The following is a 20,068-nucleotide window of genomic DNA, read 5'->3' on the forward strand; positions in this document are numbered from 1 at the left end:
AGCGGATTACCTGAGTCGTCAAGTGTTGGTTCAAGGGGAGTGGTCTCTACACCCGGAGGTGTTTCATCTCTTGTGTGTTCGGTGTTGGACACCCGAGGGCGATCTGTTTGCTTCTCGCATCAACAAGAAGGTTCAGAGGTTTGTAGCCAGATCTCAAGATCCTCTGGCCAATGCCACAGACGCACTGGCGGTTCCTTGGGGTCAGTATCGGCTGATTTATGCCTTCCCTCAGTTAAAACTCCTGTCGAGGCTTCTAGGCAGGATAGAGGTGGAAGGCATTCTGGTCATTATTGCAGCTCCAGACTGGCCTAGTCGATCTTGGTATGCAGACCTCGTAAGGATGGTCGCCGACGCTCCTCGGAGACTTCCTCTCAGTGACGAACTGCTGTCTTAAGGCCCTATGTTCCATCGTGCTTTACAGTCGCTGGCTTTAACGGCATGGCTGTTGAAAGCCAGGTGTTGAGGGTTAGAGGTCTTTCTGACTCGGATTCCTACATTATTGAAGGCTAGGAAGTCGACATCCAGGAAGATCTATCATCGTACATGGAAATCGTACATTTATTGGGAATTGCTGCAGTTGTACCCTTGCTTGTTTTCTATAGTTAGGGTTTTGTTCTTTTTACAAAAAGGGGTTGAGCAGCGCTTGGCGTTGGGTACTATCAAGGGCCAGGTTTCGGCCTTGGCTATTTACTTCCAACGTCCGTTGGCTTTTCATAGTTTGATTCGCACCTTCGTTCAGGGGGTGCGTCATCTGACCCCTCCGAGGACATCCCTGTTACCGCCGTGGGATCTTACGCTGGTTTTGTCCTTCTGAAGCCTCCTTTTGAATATTAGGGAAATTTCTCTGCTTTCTTTGTTGCAGAAGGTTGCCTTCCTAGTGGCTATCACTTCTGCCCGCAGTGTCTGAGTTGGCGTTGTCCTGACGTTCGCCTTATTTGGTGGTCCACAGGGATAAAGTGGTCCTCCAACCTAATCCGTCCTTTCTTCCTAAGGTGGTGTCAAATTTTCACCTGAATGAAGACATTGTTTTGCCTGCCTTATGTCCTAAGCCAAAACATCACAAAGAAGTCCCCTGGCACTCTCTGGATGTGGTTCGGGTGATAAGAGTTTATCTGATGGTTACTGAGTCCTTCAGGAAGTCGGACTCTTTGTCCTTCCGGACGGTCCTCGCAAAGGTTTGGCTGCATCCGCTGCGACCCTTTCGAGATGGATCAGACAGATGGTTGTTAAGGCTTATTCGATCAAGGGTCAGGTTCCTCCTTTCCCTGTGAAGGTGCATTCTGCTAGAGCACTGAGTGCCTCTTGGGCTTTTCGCCATCAGGTCTCTGTTGTACAAGTTTGTAGGGCAGCGACTTAGTCGTCTGTGCACGCCTTTACCACATTTTTCAAGGTGGATTTGTTGGCTTCTTCGGATGCCTCTTTTTGCTGCCTTTTTTTGCTGGCTGCTTTTTCATTAGAGAATGTTTGCACTTCTTCGGGGTCTTTTATCCAGGTTGTTTGGTTGAGCTCCATGTTGCCCAGTTGGCTAGGTTTAGCCTCTTGAAGTTGACGTTGCTGTCTGGTTGTGTTTTCCCACCCCTCATGCCTATACTGCTTTGGGACGTCCCATTCAGCTCATGGAGATTAGGCTGCGTCTGTCAATGGACGTTAGAGAAAACAAGATCTTTGTAAGATCTTATCGTAAAATCTTTTTTGCTGATGTCCATCGACAGACACAGCACCCGCCCCTCTGTTTGTTCGGGGTTGGTTCTGTTGTCTTCACTGCTTTTAAACTAAACTGATGTGCTGGGTTGTGCAGTGGGGGTTTATGCCTGAAAGGAACAGCCCCCTGGGTGTGTGTATTAAAATTTTCCTGCCTACACTACTCATGGGAGGAGCATAAACCCACTCAGCTCATGGAGATGAGGCTGCATCTGTCGATGGCCATCAGAGAAAAAGATTTTACGGTAAGATCTTACAAAAATCTTATTTTCTCACACACAGGATTTGCATGCTTGCAGACACACCCCAAAATACATTATGCTACTCGTGAGTATGGCAATACCATATGAGAGACTTTTACGCAGCCTGGCCACATAGAGGCCCAACATACAAGGAGCACCGTCAGGTGTTCTAGGAGCATAAATTGCACATTTCCTAATGACCTAACACTTTTGAAAGCCCTGGAGCACCAGGACAATGGAAGTACCCACAAAATGACCCTATTTTGGAAAGCAAGCACCCCAACATATGTTCTATAAGGCATAATGAGTCTTTTGAACATGTCATTTCTCTATCGTTCATCGACAGACGCAGGTCCATATCTTCTTTAGACCATTGGGTTATGCTCCTCCCATCAGGAATAGGACACTAGGCAGGGAAAAGCTTTACCACACCTATGAGGGCTGTCCCTGCAGGCATAACCCCACACACTCTGCTACAGCCTCTAGTTTTTCGGTTTAGGAATAGGACATAGTTCCCTGCCGGGACTTCGGTCTTAGCTATTCATAGGGAATTTTGTGATTTATTTTTATTTTTTTTATTTTCCATAGTTCGAGTTTATGGAGAACTACAAGCAATATCTGGCTGTGGTTTCGGACTGGATATTCTAGATCCTTAAGGTCTCCCAGCCTGGCAGTGAGCAGGTTATAGTCCAGAACTAGGCCTCGCCTAGGGATGAGCCTGCGAGTGGACAAGTCTCGCTGGGAACGCGATCGAACTGGAACTCCCTGAATCGCAGTGTACCCCCTGGCTGGCAGCACCCCCACTCCGGGTAGGAGGTGGACTGTTTGGAGGGGCACCCACCTTGTACCATGGTATGGTGAGTCATACTGTCCCCCCAATCCTCCAGTCCACCAGTCTCGGGTGGACGTGGACCTTCTCCCTGGAATAGTCGGACCCTCGGGGCTCCCTTGGTTCCTCTGACCATTGGGATATTGGGTCTACCCCCCCCCCCCCAACACTTTTCCCCTACCCATAGCAGGTCGGGGGGTGGGGGGGCAGAAATATTGCGGCCACTGCAGGTTTTTTCTGTGGGGGTGGCTTTGTCCTGGGGGGGCGGGGGTCTTTTCCTAGTGCACCTCCTATGCCTCTTGTCTAGGACCCCCTCTGGGGGTCTGGGAGACCACATGCGCGCTGTGGGGGCCGCCATTTTGCTGTAGATTCATGCTTTTTATTCTCCCATTGAAATTCACGGGCAGCCATTTTTTGTTAGTTACCAATAGGAACGCATGGGGCAGCCATTTTCTTGTAGTCCAGTCGCTGGACAGGCAAACGGCATGGCACACACAAATCTAGCAATGACCCAGGCTGTGCTTTCTATTTCCTGTGTCAGAACGTATTTACTTTCTATTTCACAGAACATGCTGGCAGTCTCCTGAGCGTTTTGATAACATTTTCTGGGGTCCCCGTAGGTTTTCCTCACACACTCTGCTCTCAGATTGTATTAGATTGGTACTAGGTATACCACAAGTTAGCACTGGGATCGCGATTTAGTGACTGGGGATGGTACAGCTCTTTTGGGGAGAAAGATGGCCACCAAGTTGGAGGGGCTTTTAAACTAGGAGACGGGGGGGAGGGCTCAGAAGTAGAATCAGTCAGGAGGGAGCAGAGGACTGAAGGCAGTTGTAGGGTCAGCAGCGACAGTAGGTCCACAACGCCAATCGGTAGGTCTGTGCGGGAAAACCTCAGACCAAACAGGAATAAACATAACCACCAATTGCGCTCAACTTCCGTAAAACTAAGAGGGGTATATGCTAATGCCAGGAGCCTAGCTAATAAAATGGATGAGTTGGAAATGTTAGTACATGAGGAGGACATAGACCTTGTGGGAATAACAGAGACTTTGTTCGACCCCTCACATGACTGGCTGGCCAATATCCAAGGGTATTCGGTGTACCGGAAAGACAGGGTAGGAAAAAGAGGGGGAGGGGTATGTCTCTATGTCAAGAACAATATAAAGGTGATAGAAAGGAGTGACATTACGGATGGGATGAGCATGGAGTTAGAATCTGTGTGGGTTGAACTCCATAGGGAAGGAGAAAAGGGGAAAGTAATTGTGGGGGTTTGCTATAGGCCACCTAACCAAGGGGAGGAGGTAGAGCTGGAATCCTTAGCACTAATGAGTAAAGTGGCAAAATTGGGATCAGTCATCATATTGGGGGACTTCAATTATCCTGACATTGACTGGGATGAGGGGACTGCACACTCACAGAAGGCCCGCCTATTCACAGAAACCTTACTGGATAATTACATGTCACAGTTGGTGGATTCTCCGACTAGAGAAAATGCAGTCCTGGATCTATTGATCACTAATGACCCAGACATAATCTCGGAAGTAGTAGTTCAGGACAACCTGGGCTCTAGCGATCACAGGATGATCACATTTAGTATAAATAACAATATAACAAGGCAAGTGGGGAACATAAGAACCCTAAACTTCAGAAGGGCAAACTTTCCAAAATTGTACTCATTGATGGAAAGGGTAAACTGGGACCAAACCCTGGGATCCCTGACCACAGAGGAAAAATGGGAATGCTTTAGGAACATATTAGGCAAAGGCATCTTGCAGTGCATTCCTATGGGAAATAAATTTAGAAGAGACAAAGCCAAACCTGGCTGGCTAAACCGTAGCGTTAAAAAACTTATTAGGGGAAAAAAATTGGCCTTCAAGAAATATAAATCAGAGGGCACTGTATCGGCTTTCGAGCAATACAAGGAGGCAAATAAGAAAAGTAAACACGAAATCAAAATGGCTAAAATCAACTTTGAGAGACAAATAGCGGAGGATAGTAAAAAAAACCCAAAGAAATTCTTTAAATATATAAACAGCAAAAAAACTAGGGCAGAGCATATTGCACACATAATTAGCGATGATGGGGGGATGGTTACAGAGGACACTGAAAAAGCAACCGTGCTGAATGCTTTTTTCTCGTCAGTCTTTACACAGGAAACGGAGGGGTACACTGACCATGACTGTATGGTTAGTAGTAATACACAGGACTTGCCACTATGGCTAACAGAGGGTGAAATCAGGGAAAGGCTGGATAAACTTAACACAAACAAATCACCAGGCCCGGATGGCGTACATCCGAGAGTACTCAAGGAACTCAGTAAGGTTATATCCAGACCACTGTTCCTGATCTTTGCTGACAGTATTAGGATAGGAGATGTACCAGGGGATTGGAAGAAAGCTAACGTGATTCCGATATTCAAAAAGGGCCAGAGGCATATCCCGGGAAATTATAGGCCTGTCAGTTTGACATCAATAGTATGTAAACTTCTGGAGGGGATGATAAGGGACTATATCGTAGAGTTTGCTAAAGACAACAACATCATCAGCAGTAATCAGCACGGGTTTACAAATGGGCGTTCTTGTCAAACCAATCTCTTAGCATTCTACGAGGAGGTAAGCTGTGAGCTAGATAGGGGGAGACCAGTGGATGTGGTGTACTTGGATTTCGCTAAGGCGTTTGATACAGTTCCCCACAAGCGCTTAATTTATAAAATAAGGTCTGCAGGTATCGACAGCAGAGTTTGCTCTTGGATACGGAATTGGCTTAAAGGGCGTGTCCAAAGGGTGGTAATAAACAGCGCATACTCAGACTGGTCTGAGGTTGTAAGCGGGGTGCCCCAGGGCTCAGTCCTGGGACCAACCTTGTTCAATTTATTCATAAACCGCATTTAGGATGGGATCAGTAGTGCGTTATCAGTTTTTGCAGATGACACAAAAGTGGCCAGGGCAATAACTGCACAGCATGAAGCAGATATCCTACAGAATGACCTGGACAAAATTACAGAGTGGGCAACGACATGGCAAATGAGGTTTAACGTGGAGAAGTGTAAGGTTTTGCACTTGGGGACTAAAAACATAAAAACACAATACACGTTAGGAGGGGAACCCTTGGGGGAATCAAAAATGGAAAAGGATCTGGGAGTCTTGGTTGATGATAGATTAGGCAACAGCATGCAATGTCAAGCGGCAGCTGCCAAAGCCAGCAGAATATTAGCATGCATAAAGAAAGGGATGTATTCCAGAGATAAGACTATAATCCTTCCACTTTATAAAACTCTGGTCCGACCGCATCTGGAGTATTCTGTCCAGTTCTGGTCGCCAGTCCTCAGGAGGGATGTGTTGGAGCTGGAGAGAGTCCAGAGAAGGGCAACTAAACTAATTAGGGGATTGGAGGACCTTGACTATGAAGAGCGTCTACAATCGCTCGATTTATTCTCCCTGGAGAAGAGACGGCTGAGGGGGGACATGATAGCAATTTATAAATATCTTAATGTGGATCCCAGCTTAGAAAAAAAGCTGTTCATTCGAAGGGATTGCATGAGGACTCGAGGGCATACAATGCGATTAGAGGAGAAGCGTTTTAACCACAGGCAACGTGGGGGGTTCTTTACTGTTAGGGCTACAAGATTGTGGAATTCTCTACCACAAGAGGTGGTTTCTGCGGGTAGTATGGTGGCTTTCAAAAGACTCTTAGACTTACATCTCAAGGATCAGAACATTCAGGGGTATGTGAGATGAGTACAGCCACACACACCTACACAGGTTGAACTGGATGGACTATTGTCTTTATTCAACCTCACCTACTATGTAACTATGTGACTTTTAAAGTGACTGCATTATTTTCAAATCAGTCCCAGGGTACTATTTCACCTACAGATCCCCTAGGCGCGGCTGTGGAACCTTCTGGGTCGCAGCCCCAGTCTGCGATTACAGCAGTCTTGGAAAGCCTGGTGTCAAAGGTAGATTTTGTATGTAAAAGTGTTGCTAGCCGCAAACGTCCTCTGCCTTCACCTCCCTTGGTAGTTTCCTCAGATTCTTAGGCAGATATGCCTGCTGCAGACGCACCCCACTCTGAAGGGTCAGTGTCTTCACAGTTTGATGGTAAAGAGGACCTGTCCTCGTCCACCGCCGCATGGGAATGCGCTTTGGTGGAAGCACTTATAGTTTCAGTGTGGGAAACTTTAAAATTGGCAGATGAATCCACAGCATCAGGTTCGCAGGTGTCCTTTGGCTCCCGAAAATCGGGCAAGGCGTTTCCTTGCCTGGAACATTTTGACAATATTTTAAATGAACAATGGCGGCGCATCAAGCATGTTAGTGGTGCCTAAGCGCTTTAAACACTATTATCCTTTTGCAGATACAGTTTCCACTAGGTGGACCGTGCCACTAAAAGTGGATCACCCAGTTTCCAGGCTGAATAAGTCTAATGTGGTTCCGGTGGAAAAATCCCCGGCCTTTACGGACCCTGTAGATAGACGAGTGGAGTCTCTCTCCTGCAATCTACACATGCTAGCGGGTTCCATATTGAAACCAATGTTTGTAAATGTTATGGTGTCAGACGGTTACTAAAAGGTCATTTGGAAGCTGAGCAGCCCCCCCCCCCCCCCAGCGGTGCTGGAACTAATGGACCAGATGGCTCAAGCCCTGCTGTTCATGTGTGATGCGTCCCTGGATGCAGCTCCCCTAGGGGCCAGAGTGTCGGCAGTGGGGATTGCGATTAGACACATGGTGTGGTTAAAAAGCTGGTCTGCGGACCAGGCTTCCAAAAAGGCTTTGATGGATATTCCCTATTTGGGGGAGAGGTGGTTTGGATCCTCTCTGGATAAATTGATCAAAGGCCTTATGGGTGGTAAGAGTACTATTCTTCCTCAGTCATAGACGTGGGCCTTTCTTTACTGCTCATAAGCGGCTTTTTCGTACCTCTGTTGTGGAAATAAATGAAGTTTGGAGCATAGAAATTCGCTCAGAGCGCTGTAAACTTTGCTGCGCTGAAAAGTGCACTTGTGGATATTAATCACATATCGTCCACCCACTGCAGTTTTACTGCGGCAGGTAGCCGCTCCTGAGCAAATCGACGTAATATGACTTCGCTCGCTCAGGATAGTCAGCTGGGTAGCCAGTGCGTGTGACTGGCAGCTCCGATGGCCACTCGCGATCCCCCACAGCTGAGAGAGAGACTGACGGCTGATGTAAACACAGCTTTCTGTCATTCTCCCTTAGATGATCACAGAGGCTATGTGATCCTGCTATATCGGATTGCATGCCTGTGATGATCTAACATGCCATGCCCCCGGACAGTTAGAATCACGCCCCTAGGGTCACATTTAACACCTTGATCACCAATACCGTTAACCCCTTCCTTGCCAGTGTCATTTTTACAGTAACAGTGCATATTTATAGCACTGATTACTGTAGTAATGTCACTGGTACCCCCAAAAGTGTAAAAAATGTCAGTTAGGGGTTCTGATCTTTCCGTCGCAATGTCGCAGTCCCGCAAAAAAAAAAAAACGCATTTCACTGCCCCGCCATTACTAGTTTAAAAAAAAAAAAATAAAAATGACCTAAATCTTTCCCGTAGTTAGTAAATGCAATAACTTTTGCGCAAACCAATCAAAATACACTTATTGCGACTTTTTTTTTTTTACTAAAAATATGTAGCAGAAAACAAATTGGCCTAAAATGTTAAAAATTTTTGATTTTTTAATTATTTTTTTGGAGAATTTCATATAAAAGAATTTGAAAAATATTATTTTTTGAAAAATGTTTTTTTGTTTATAGCGCAAAAAATAATCGCACAGGTGATCAAATACCACCAAAAGAAAGCTTTATTTGTGAGAAAAAAAAGGACATCAATTTCGTTTTTGGTACAGCGTCGCACGACCGCGCAATTGTCCATTAAAGTAACAGTGCCGAATCGCAAAATAGGGCCTGGTCTTTGAGCAGCCAAATCCTCCGGGGCTAAAGTGGTTAATACGCGACAAGCGCCATTAATCCCTTGTACAGCTCTTTTGTATAAGGTTATTCAAGCGCTCGGCGACACAGGCGCACGCTGTGTCAAATCGATGCCAACTGAAGATTCTCTGCCTTTAGAGCAGAGCCCAGGTTTATTTATAGTTAGAGAACAAAAGGGGGTTACAGGTGGAGGTGGCGTCAACACCACCAATCACAGACATGTATACTTTCAAAAGTACAAAAGGAAAGTACTTGTTTATGGACAAACACGGCCTTGTGCACAAGACTCCAACAGCCAAGTGAAAGCAAAACAAAGCAACATGGCTGCCACATGGATTCTCATGGACTGGGCCACGCTAATTCACAAGCATGCACTCTCATCATAACCTGTTAAGAGTTAATCCTTTATAATATAGTTCATAAAAACCATATTTGATAGTGATCATGCTACTGTTCCAGTGAATGGGTCTTTACTATATCTGCAAAATACAATATCAGCAGTATTTCAATTATATGGATCAAATATGACAGAAAGTTGCCAGCCAATAATCCTGGTTAAAGGGCAGATATTATTAAAACGATAAGAATTCCACATCACAAACATATCTCTGCAGTGAATACCGAGGCACCGGCTGGCTAATATACCTTTGTGCGGTGGAGTTTTCCTTGCACTGCATTGATCCGGACCGGCAACGCCGATGGGGATGATCAAGTTACAAGTCGCGTGCAGCAGTCTCCATTTAAAGATAATAAAATAAAATATATGCCGCGCAACATAAAGTGCTTCATATATATATATATATATATATATATATATATATATATATATATATATATATATATATATATAATTGCGTATAATCAATGAGTGTCAAATAAATGTGCATTTGATCAAATCATGGTTAAAATAAATATATAAATAATAAAATGCATTAGTAGTGATTCTTCAAATATAAATTATGCTAATATCAACAGTGTTTTTAAATTATTATCAAACTGATAGATGTAAATTAATATTGCACATATAAACAATGATCAAAAAGATAAATAGTGAATAAAGTGCCGGGTGCCAATTTCCAGTGCTATGGTATTTTTATAAATGGTCCATTAGAGACGTGCTTCCATAGAGAACTTCTATAGTTACCTCCACCGTAACACCCTGTGTGCCTGGGTTCTCACCTCCTGTCCTGTGACCAATCCGCTAAGCAAGGTCTCACTGCACAAGTTACCCTCTCAGGGTCGCCCTATGCGGAGTTGGTGGTATAACAGCCTTTCAGGGGGGTATTTCTCCTTAGATGTCCCAGAATTCTGGCGTGCCTCGGTGAAGCTCCCACTTCAAGTTTTCAGTGAATGTAATACACTTGGGTTATGCAATACAAAGCAGCTGTGTCGTATCTTCCCTTTGCGCCTGCTAAATCCAGGAAGGAACTCGTCTCCAATGTTGTAGTGACATTCACTACCGTGCAATCCCGATATACCCGGCATCGGTGAGAGGAGCTCCCCCTCTCTCCTGACAGCCTGAGGCGGAGAACAGAGCCACACTTCCCCAGCACAGGAGGAAGAGGTGCAGTCTCCATTTAATGGAAGGTTTCCACAATTACAGGTCTTTCCTCAAGGCCAGTTAAAGCAATATTCGCTGTGCATAGCGATTACCGGTAAACTGACACTGGGAGACATAATGGCAATTTACCTAAATATACCTCCTAAATAAACATCCACATAAATATTAACATTTCCACAACACCTCCGGGTCGCAAGAAAAGGGAAAGCTGTTCAGGTCTTCTGGGAGTTCCAAGAAGACATGGTCATGTAAATCAAAACCGGCCAGTCCGGATCTGCAGACAAATCCTCGCCTGCATGAAGGGGCGCCCTCACCCGCTTCTGGGGTGGGGGGGACATCTGCTTTTTTCCGGAACCTTACACTTCCTTGTTTCAGGACAAATGGGTTCACAAATTGATCCGTTCAGGGTACAAGATTGAATTCCGGTCTGGTCCGTCGGACAGGTTCTTCCCGTCCAATCTGCTCCTATCTCCAGACCGGTTAAGGAATCTACGGGAGGCGGTACATGATCTGCTGTCGCAAGGGGTGATTGTGCCAGTCCCCTCTCAGGAACGCTTTCAAGGGTTTTATTCAAATCTTTTTACTTTGCCCAGAAAAGAAGGCAAAGTGCATCCAATTCTGGACCTCAAGGCTCTGAACTGCTGTGTGCAGGTACAGAGGTTTCACATGGAATCCATTTGAACGGTAGTGGCATCACTTCACCAGGGAGACTTTTTGTCTTCCATACATATCAGACACATATATACACATCCCTATCTACGATGGACACCAGCGGATTCTTCGCTTTGCCATAGCATTATCAATTTGTGGCTTTACACTTTGGGTCTCGCCTCCGCTTCCAGAGTGTTTACCAAAGTACTGGCCCCGGTGTTGTCTTTGTTGCACCAATGGGGGATTGCGGTACTGGGGTATCTGGACAATCTCCAATTTTGAGCAGACTCTTATTCAGCCCTGATGAGTGACCTGACGATCACTGTTAGCTCCCTGCAGGAGTTCAGGTGGAACATAAATTTCAAGAAATCTGCCCTGATACCTTCCTTTAGACTTGATTTATCAGGGCCTGACTCTTGATTCAGCTTTGCTGAGGGTCTTTCTCCACCAGGACAAGCTGCAAAAGTTGCAGGGGGTGATCCGGTGGTTGTTGACAATCTGTCCTTTCTGCGAACTTGCATGCGGGCCTTGGGTCTGATGGTATCAAACTTTGAGGTGGTTCTGTTTGCTCAGCTCCATACAAGACCTTTGCAAAGAGATTCTTGTTAATTGGAACAAGGATCCAAAGTCCTTGGACACTTTGATTTGTTTGAGCCACAACACAAGATCTGCTTTGTTGTGGTGGCTTCATTCTCCAGCACTATGCCAGGGCCTTGTTTTGGATGGTGGTAACCATCGACGCCAGCCTGTTGGGCTGGAGCGGGGTGCTGGGGAAGCTCTGTGCCCAGGGAACCTGGACAGTAGAAGAGTCCAAACTGCCGATAATTGTTTTGGAGCTCAGAGCAATAAAGCTTTGTCTGTGCCCCTGGACGACTCGTCTGCAAGATTGTCCAGTTCAGATTCAATCGGACAATACCACGGCTGTGGCTTGCATCAATCGCCAGGGGGAACCAAGAATGTCTTTGCTGCTAGGGAAGTGGCTGAGATTTTGGCCTGGGCGGAGCAGTTTGTTGCGGTCCTCTCGGCTGTGCACATCCCAGGTGTGGAAAACTGGCAAGTGGATTACCTGATTCGTCAGGTGTTGGATCAAGGGGAGTGGTCCCTACACCCGGAGTTGTTTCATCTTCTGTGTGCCCGGTAAATGACGCCCGAGGTTGATCTGTTTTGCTTCTCGCCTCAACAAGAAGGGTGCATAGGTTCGTAGCCAGGTCTCGAGATCCTCTGGCCGATGCCACACACTCTCACTGGTGGCTCCTTGGGGTCGGTATCGGCGGATTTATACCTTTCCTCCTCTGAATCTCCTGCTGAGGCTTCTACACAGGGTAGAGGTGGAATTGATTCCAGTCATTCTGATGGCTGCAGACTGGCCTCGCCAGTTTTGGTACGCAGACCTACTAAGGTTGATCGCAGATGTTCCTCGGAGACTTCCTCTCAGGGAAGATCTGCTGTCTCTAGGTCCGATCTTCCATCCTACTTTAGTCGCTGGCTTTAACGGCATGGCTGTTGAAAGCCAGGTGTTGAGGGGATATGTCTTTCTGCCTCTGGGATTCCTACGCTATTAAAGGCTAGGGAGTTGACTTCTAGGAAGATATATCATTGTATGTGGAAATCATACATTTCATGGTGTAAATCGCTGAAGGTGCACCCTCGCTTGTTCAGTTGCTATTGTTAGGGTCTTTCTGCAGAAAGGGGTTTAACAGCAGTTGGCTTTGGACACGGATCAAAGGCCAGGTGTCAGCTTTGGCTATATATTTTCAATGCCCATTAGCTACGCATGCCTTGATTAGTACCTTCATTCGGGGAGTGCGCCATATGGCTCCTCTGATACGGTCCCCGCTACCTCCGTGGGGTCTAAATCTGGTTTTATCTGTTCTTCATAACCCTCCTTTTGAGAACATTCGGGAGATTTCTCTGCTTTCATTGTCTCAGAAGGTTGCCTTTTTGGTTGCTATCACTTCTGCCCACAGAGTATCTGAATTGGCAGCGTTGTGATGCCGCTCACCTTATTTGATGGTCCACAGAGATAGTGGTACTCCGACGAAATCGGTCTTTTCTTCCTAAGGTGGTTCCTGATTTTCATTTGAATGAACACCTTAAGCTGCCTTCACTTTGTCCCAAGCATCCCAAGGAAATTGCCTTTCATTCTTTGGATGTGATTCAGGCGATCAGGGTTTACCTGAGGGGAGGGGGGGGGGGGTCGGGGGGGTGGCGGCAATGAGACTTGTAGAAAATCGGATGCTCTTTTTTGTCCTTACTGAGGGACCTCGTAAGGATTGGCTGCGTCTGCTGTGACCATTTTCAGATGGGAACATTTTCAGATGGATCAGGCTGACTTGTTCAGGCTTATTCGCTAAAGGGTCAGGTTCCTCCTTTCCCAGTGAAGGCGCATTCTACTAGATCGCTGAGTGCCTCTTGGGCTTTTCGCTATCAGTGGTTAGTGATTCAAATTTGCAAGGCAGCAACTTGGTCGTCTGTGCATACGTTTACAAAATTCTACGAAGTAAGATTTGTTGGCATCTTCGACCACAATGTTTTGCAGGCTGCTGTTTAAAAGAGAACCTTTTTGTTTGTTCTCTTTGAGGGTGTATGTTTTCTAGGTGAGCTCCAGTTGTTCCTGGTTGGTTACATTTAGCATTTGGTGAGTGTATTTCTTCTTTGCGTTGTCTTCCCACCACTTATGAAAATACTGCTTTGGGACATCCCAATGTTCTAAAGAAGATATGGAGCTGCATCTGTCAATGAACGATGGAAGAAAATGGATATTTGTACTTACCGTAAAATCCTTTTCTCTGAAGTTCGACAGGCGCAACACCCACCCCTCTTCTGAGTGAATGGGGTTTTTTTGTCTTCTAGACACTGCAACAAAGCTAGAGACTCTAGCAGAGTGTGTGGGGTTATGCCTGCAGGGACAGCCCCCATAGATGTGGTAAAGCTTTTTCCTGCCTGGTGTCCTATTCCTGATGAGAGGAGCATAACCCAATGGTCTAAAGAAGATATGGAGCTGCGTCTGTGAAACTTCAGAGAAAAGGATTTCTCGGAAGTACAAAAATCCAGTTTCTCTATTGTTCGACAGACGCAGCTCTGCTTAATCGTAGAATATAGGGTTATTCTCCTCCCACATTTATAAGATCTTTCTATCACATAGCATGTGCATAGCAAAAATTACACCTCAAAACACATTCTGCTACTCCTGATTATGGTGATACCACATGTGTGAGACTTTAACAAAGGCTGGCCACAGAGGCCCAACATCCAAGTAGCACCTTCAGGTGTTCTAAGAGCATAAATTACACATCTAATTTAATTACAACCTATCACACTTTTGAAGGCCCTGGAGCACCAGGACAATTGAAACGCCCACAAAATGACCCCATTTTGGAAAGCAAACATCCCAATGTGTAATCTGAGGCATGGGCTGCAGATAGGTACTAGGGTACTCTAATGGGCTGCAGATATTTACTCAAGAACTCTGATGAGCTGCGGATAGTACTTTGATGGGCTGCAGACAGGTACTTGGGTACACTGATTGGCTTCAGAAAGGTACTCTGGTCCTCTGATTGGCTGCAGAGGTACTTGGGTAATCTGATGGGCTACAGACAGGTACTCAGGTAATCTGATGGGCTGTAGACTGGCACTCGGGCACTCTGGTGGGCTGCAGACAGGTACTCGGGCACTCTGGGCTGCAGACAGGTACTTGGGCACTCTGGTGGGCTGCAGACGGGTACTTGGGCACTCTGGTGGGCTGCAGACGGGTACTTGGGCACTCTGGTGGGCTGCAGACGGGTACTTGGGCACTCTGGTGGGCTGCAGATGGGTACTTGGGCACTCTGGTGGGCTGCAGACGGGTACTTGGGCACTCTGGTGGGCTGCAGACGGGTACTTGGGCACTCTGGTGGGCTGCAGACGGGTACTTAGGCACTCTGGTGGGCTGCAGAGGGGTGCTCGGGCACTCTGGTGGGCTGCAGATAGGTACTCGAGTACCCTGATTGGTTGCAGAGGTACTTGGGTAATCTGATGGGCTACAGACAGGTACTCAGGTAATCTGATGGGCTGTAGACTGGCACTCGGGCACTCTGGTGGGCTGCAGACAGGTACTCGGGCACTCTGGGCTGCAGACAGGTACTTGGGCACTCTGGTGGGCTGCAGACGGGTACTTGGGCACTCTGGTGGGCTGCAGACGGGTACTTGGGCACTCTGGTGGGCTGCAGACGGGTACTTGGGCACTCTGGTGGGCTGCAGACGGGTACTTGGGCACTCTGGTGGGCTGCAGACGGGTACTTAGGCACTCTGGTGGGCTGCAGAGGGGTGCTCGGGCACTCTGGTGGGCTGCAGATAGGTACTCGAGTACCCTGATTGGCTGCAGACAGGTACTCTGGACTGCAGAGACGTACACTCTGCATCAAAAACATAAGAATTAATGGACGAATAGTCATCCAGTGCTGAGGGATAGGTGTACTTGCTGACTCACCAATTGGGTGTGGTATTTAGCCTAAGAGAACTACAAAAAATACAAAGGATTACAGCTGTATAGAGCAGTCTGTAGAAAAGTAGGCTTTAGAGAAACCAAACAACTGAAAGTACAAAAAATTATTTATTAGTAATCAGAAGATTTACAGAATAAATCCATGTGAATATTCAAAATCTTCCAGAGACAGATGACAACACATTCAAAACAATACATAATTAAAAAACAATCCTGTATAATGGTTAAAGCACAGAGCTTGCAAGCTGAGCACGAGTATTGTTACGATAGGTCTATATTTAGTGACAGACTTGATTACTGTGTATGAAAGATGATGGGATAATCTCCCATTATGTCTGACACCAAATAGTGGGCTAAACAACCATATGAATATTAATTAGTAACAGTATACTCTAGGTATAAACTTTAAAGGAACAGTACAAATCTAAATAAGCCATCAAAATGGAAGTAATGAAAACATCCAATGACTAAATCCATTTGTGGAGCAACTGTGAATAAATCATAGAAGCCATAAGTTCAATAGAAATAGTGCAGAATATGGTGTTGCTCCTTTTTCTTATGGCGTGAGATACTCCTATTGGTCATAAGCAGGTCCCATAGTGGTAGTGTAGCATATAGCTAGTCATTTACGGTAGAACCATTAGCAAACTATGGGGTGCAAAGCAGGTAGAGTAAACAGAGTTCAGTAGAAGAGATTAATGTATTGTTCAACAGCAATGGCAGTGTTGAAAGCAAACAGGGAGATGGAGCCAAGCAAGTCATTGCAGTCTGATCAGACAATTTGAAGCATATTCCAATGATCCACAGATTACCAGTCGCTCTACTATCCCTTTTTCCAATGTTTGGTTATATATTCCTCTTCTTTGAAATAATCATACAGAGCGGTCCAAACAAATGCCATTCATAGTATATTTAGCAATAATGTGACCGATGAATGGAAAAATCAACTCTTAGGCTCGGTTCACATATATGCGAATCCAATTCCTTTTGAACTGCTTTGATTCGCATAACATGTGAACCGGACCAGCTTGCAATGGAGCCAGTTTACACATGTCAGGGGCGGCCATTTTTGAAGAGTTCTGTGCGATTTTAGGTCCGGTTCAAGTGCAAATTTAAGTAAAATTTGGTAGCTGAATTGCACCTAAACCGGTGGACAAAGTTGCACCAGACTCCTTTTAAAAACTGACTGCAAATCGCAGCCAGGTAGGTGTGAACCTAGACTTAGTTTTTTGAGGTTGACAGTCTAGCAGTACAGTGACCACAATTGTAGTAAAAAATTGTTTAGTAGCTAAATTGTTTTATTTGTTGCATGATGGTGGTTTTTTTTTTTTTCTTTCTACCCGCTCTTCAAGCTAATGCAGCATAAAAATATTTTGCAATTTCTGAACTAACCTTGTGTTTTGTTTTTTTTTTTGTTTTGTTTTTATGTATTTTTTTTTTCCGCAGGGCTTTGAGCAGTTTTGAATTTGGGGAATTTCATGAATGTGCTGAACAGTTAGAGTTGCTTCCTGGAGAAAACTTAAATCTGATAAATGGTGGCTCAAAGGAAAAAATAGGTACTCCATGCACTCAATAAGTATTACACCACCTCTTCAATGCATATTTACAACTAATATTGCTACAATCATCTAGACAGCAATTCTAGAACAAATGCAAGTGCTTTCTTTTAATAAAATCTTTTTGTTTCTCTTTCGTTTGACGGACACAGCTCCTGATTGGGTTATACTGCCCCCTAAAGGAGTAGGACAGACACTAAGCAGGAAAAAGATTGACTATGCCTATGGGCATTCCCAGGGGGTATACACCCACTCTCAGCTATAGGCACTTTTTTTCTGCATAGTCAGGGGCAAGGACCTAGTTCCTTGCTGGGATCTCTAGTCCTGGCAATTTTTTCTTTTTAAAAGGCATTTTTCTCCTTTCATCCTTCCTGGACGGCCTACATATGAGAGATTGTGGCTCCGCCTCACAGGAAACACAACTAATTTGCAGCTGTTAAAAAGGTCCCACCCATCCTTGAGCTCCAGTTCAGTTGTGTTTCCAACCTCACATCGGAACGTTTGTTTTTTTTTTTACTGACCTGAAGGCAAAGGACTGTCTGAGAGGTACCCCTGGAAGGCAGCTTCGGTCGGCCTAATGGCAGGTTCCTCCCTATCTGCATCCTGGAAACAGGAGCTTCCAGGTCGCCAACATGCCAGGTAGTGCGGTTTACCTTACAGTGAAGGTCCCTCTATACCTGAAGTCCTGTTGTCTCTGCAGGAAGTCTCCTCCATTAGCTCCTTTGGGCGGTAAGGATTTCGAATTTCCCGCCAGTGAGCGCGCCTCAAGCCTCGCTATGGAGACCGGAAGTTCCGGCGGAAGAGGGGGAGCGGGTGATGCCCAGAAGAGGCACTGCGTGGAGGAGACGCCGGGTCCATGTGAGCTCATGGCTGATTCTCCGGCTATGAGAGGGCTGAAATTGCCCCAAAAAGAGACACGGATGTCCGCACTCCCTACAGAGTAAAAGGCGGCAGCGCAGGTGGCGACAGGAACGGGTAAGTGACTACACCGGTGGCGGGCCGACTGCTGTCTATTGCAAGACAGGCATGCCTTGCCATTTTCCTGACCTAATGTTAGCCGCAGTGGTAGACTAGAGATGCTATTGTGTCACATTATTGTGTCTCTTTTTTTTTTTTTTGTCGTCTTGTGTTATACACAGGTCTACCACCGGCACAGGAAGCTCCTGCCAGACCCCCTTCCACAGTCAGCACTAGCATGTCTAGAAAATGACGGAACTGTTGGGTTAGATTGTCTAAGTCTTACTTAAAGCCCTTATGCCATACTTGTATTAATAAGTTAGCAGGGCAGGAAGCATCAATCCTAATGAAAGATTTTCTTAAATCAATGCAAGAGGAAATGTTAGCTACTATTCAGTCGTTTAGGACTACAGCAGCTATCCCTCAAACCCCAGCAGAGGAAGTATCCAAGGATAGCTTATCCTCCCAGGATAGTGGGTGGTCAAGAGGACCCTCATCTCTCTGGTCAGGGTCTCAAACCATTCCCTCAACACAAGTCAGGGAACAGGAGGATCCAGGGGAAGGCACTAGTTACATGGGGGGTCCTTCCAGTTCGGATAAGGACTCAAAGTAACAGTGAGGAGGAAAAAGAGAAGTTTAAAAGTAACAAAAACCTTTTTTTGTTGCAATATATGGAGGGTCTCCTTAAAGTGGTACATGCCACTGAAGGAATCCCTACCCCAGTAAAGGAGTCTTCCAGTAAAGACAAGGTGTACAAAGGCTTGGAAAGAGCCCAGTACAGAACCATTCCCATTCACCAGTCATTAAAAGACATAATACACCAGGAATGGAAATGTCCTACGCATGCCTTATCCAGGCCAAATAGCTGGAAAAGAAGGTATCCATTTGAGCCACAGGAATTGGAGGCATTTACAAAAAATCCAAAACTGGACGCTCCCCTGGCACAGCTATCAAAAGGAACAGATTTGTCCTTTGAAAATGGGAAGATATCCCTTTCGGAACTTCCAGGACAAAAATCAAAGAAGGCCTTTCAAGGGACAGGCCAGGAGAGGTGGTCCTGAAAAGGGAAAACAAGGAACCAACTTATTGTTCCTTAAACCTGGACCTAAGTCCAAAGAAACCAACTGACGCCAGCATCAGGGTAGGGGGCAGACTGACCCATTTTGCTTCCCAATGGGAAAACATCTCTGCCAGCCCCTACATTCTCCAGATAATTCGGGTAGGGTACCGACTGGAGTTTGCCTCACAGCCGGTGCCAGAAATAACAGTAACCTATCCCTCAAAAATAGAACAAAAGAGGAAGGCACTGTTAGAGGGTATTCAGGAACTAGCGGAGCAGAGGGTAATTTCACCTGTACCAAAGGGACAGGCATTCCAAGGCTTTTACTCCCACATATTTTTGGTGCCAAAACCCTCAGGAAAATTCCGACTAGTAATAAACCTCAAGAAACTAAACAAATTTCTGATATACAAGAAGTTCTCCATGGAGAACATTTATGCGGTCAGAAAAAATCTGTACCAGAATGTCTTTATGACAACATTGGATTTAAGAGATGCTTACCTACATGTCCCAATTTATCCGGAACATCAAGCATTTCTCAGATTCGCCATTGTGACGGAAGAAGGCACTGCACATTGGCAGTTCAGAGCTCTTCCTTTTGGCTTGGCAGCAAGTCCCAAGGATCTTTACAAAAATCTTGGCCGAAGTAGTAGGCCATCTTCACCTACAAGGCCTAAAGTTGATCCCGTATCTGGACGATATGTTGATCTTTGCAAGATCAGAAAAACAGGCTATGGCAGACACCCAAAAGGTGATGTCAGTTCTTCAAGCGGTAGGATGGCTATTAAATTTGGAGAAATCCTCAAAGCAGCCAGCCCAGGTCCAAGTGTATCTAGGATACAAAATAGATACCAGACTCAAAAAGCTTTTCCTCCCAAGGGAAAAGGTGAAAAAAGTGGTCTCAGCAGTAAGAGACATCTGCTCTCATCCTTGGTGTTCCAGGAGACAGATCATGCGAGTTCTAGGGCTAATGACAGCATGTTTTCCAGCTGTAGAGTGGGCCCAACTACATTCAAGAGACCTCCAATTTTTTCACCTGGCCCCTTGGAACAACAGACAGGACTCCATAGACGAG

At 45.8% G+C, this 20,068-nt stretch overlaps 1 protein-coding gene across 4 annotated transcripts in view; it reads left to right on the forward strand.

The window, feature by feature from the left end:
• The window catches only part of SMG1 (SMG1 nonsense mediated mRNA decay associated PI3K related kinase), a 795,166-nt gene that overhangs the window by 383,998 nt on the left and 391,100 nt on the right, over nucleotides 1-20,068 (forward strand). For all 4 annotated transcript variants that reach the window (XM_082260927.1, XM_082260924.1, XM_082260925.1 and 1 more), the window contains exon 26: nucleotides 16,867-16,976. In XM_082260927.1, the coding sequence (XP_082117053.1) occupies nucleotides 16,867-16,976 (110 nt within the window). The remainder of the gene's footprint in view (nucleotides 1-16,866; nucleotides 16,977-20,068) is intronic.

The sequence above is a fragment of the Pelophylax lessonae genome (assembly GCF_965119305.1).
Source record: "Pelophylax lessonae genome assembly, chromosome: 6".
Taxonomy (NCBI): domain Eukaryota; kingdom Metazoa; phylum Chordata; class Amphibia; order Anura; family Ranidae; genus Pelophylax; species Pelophylax lessonae.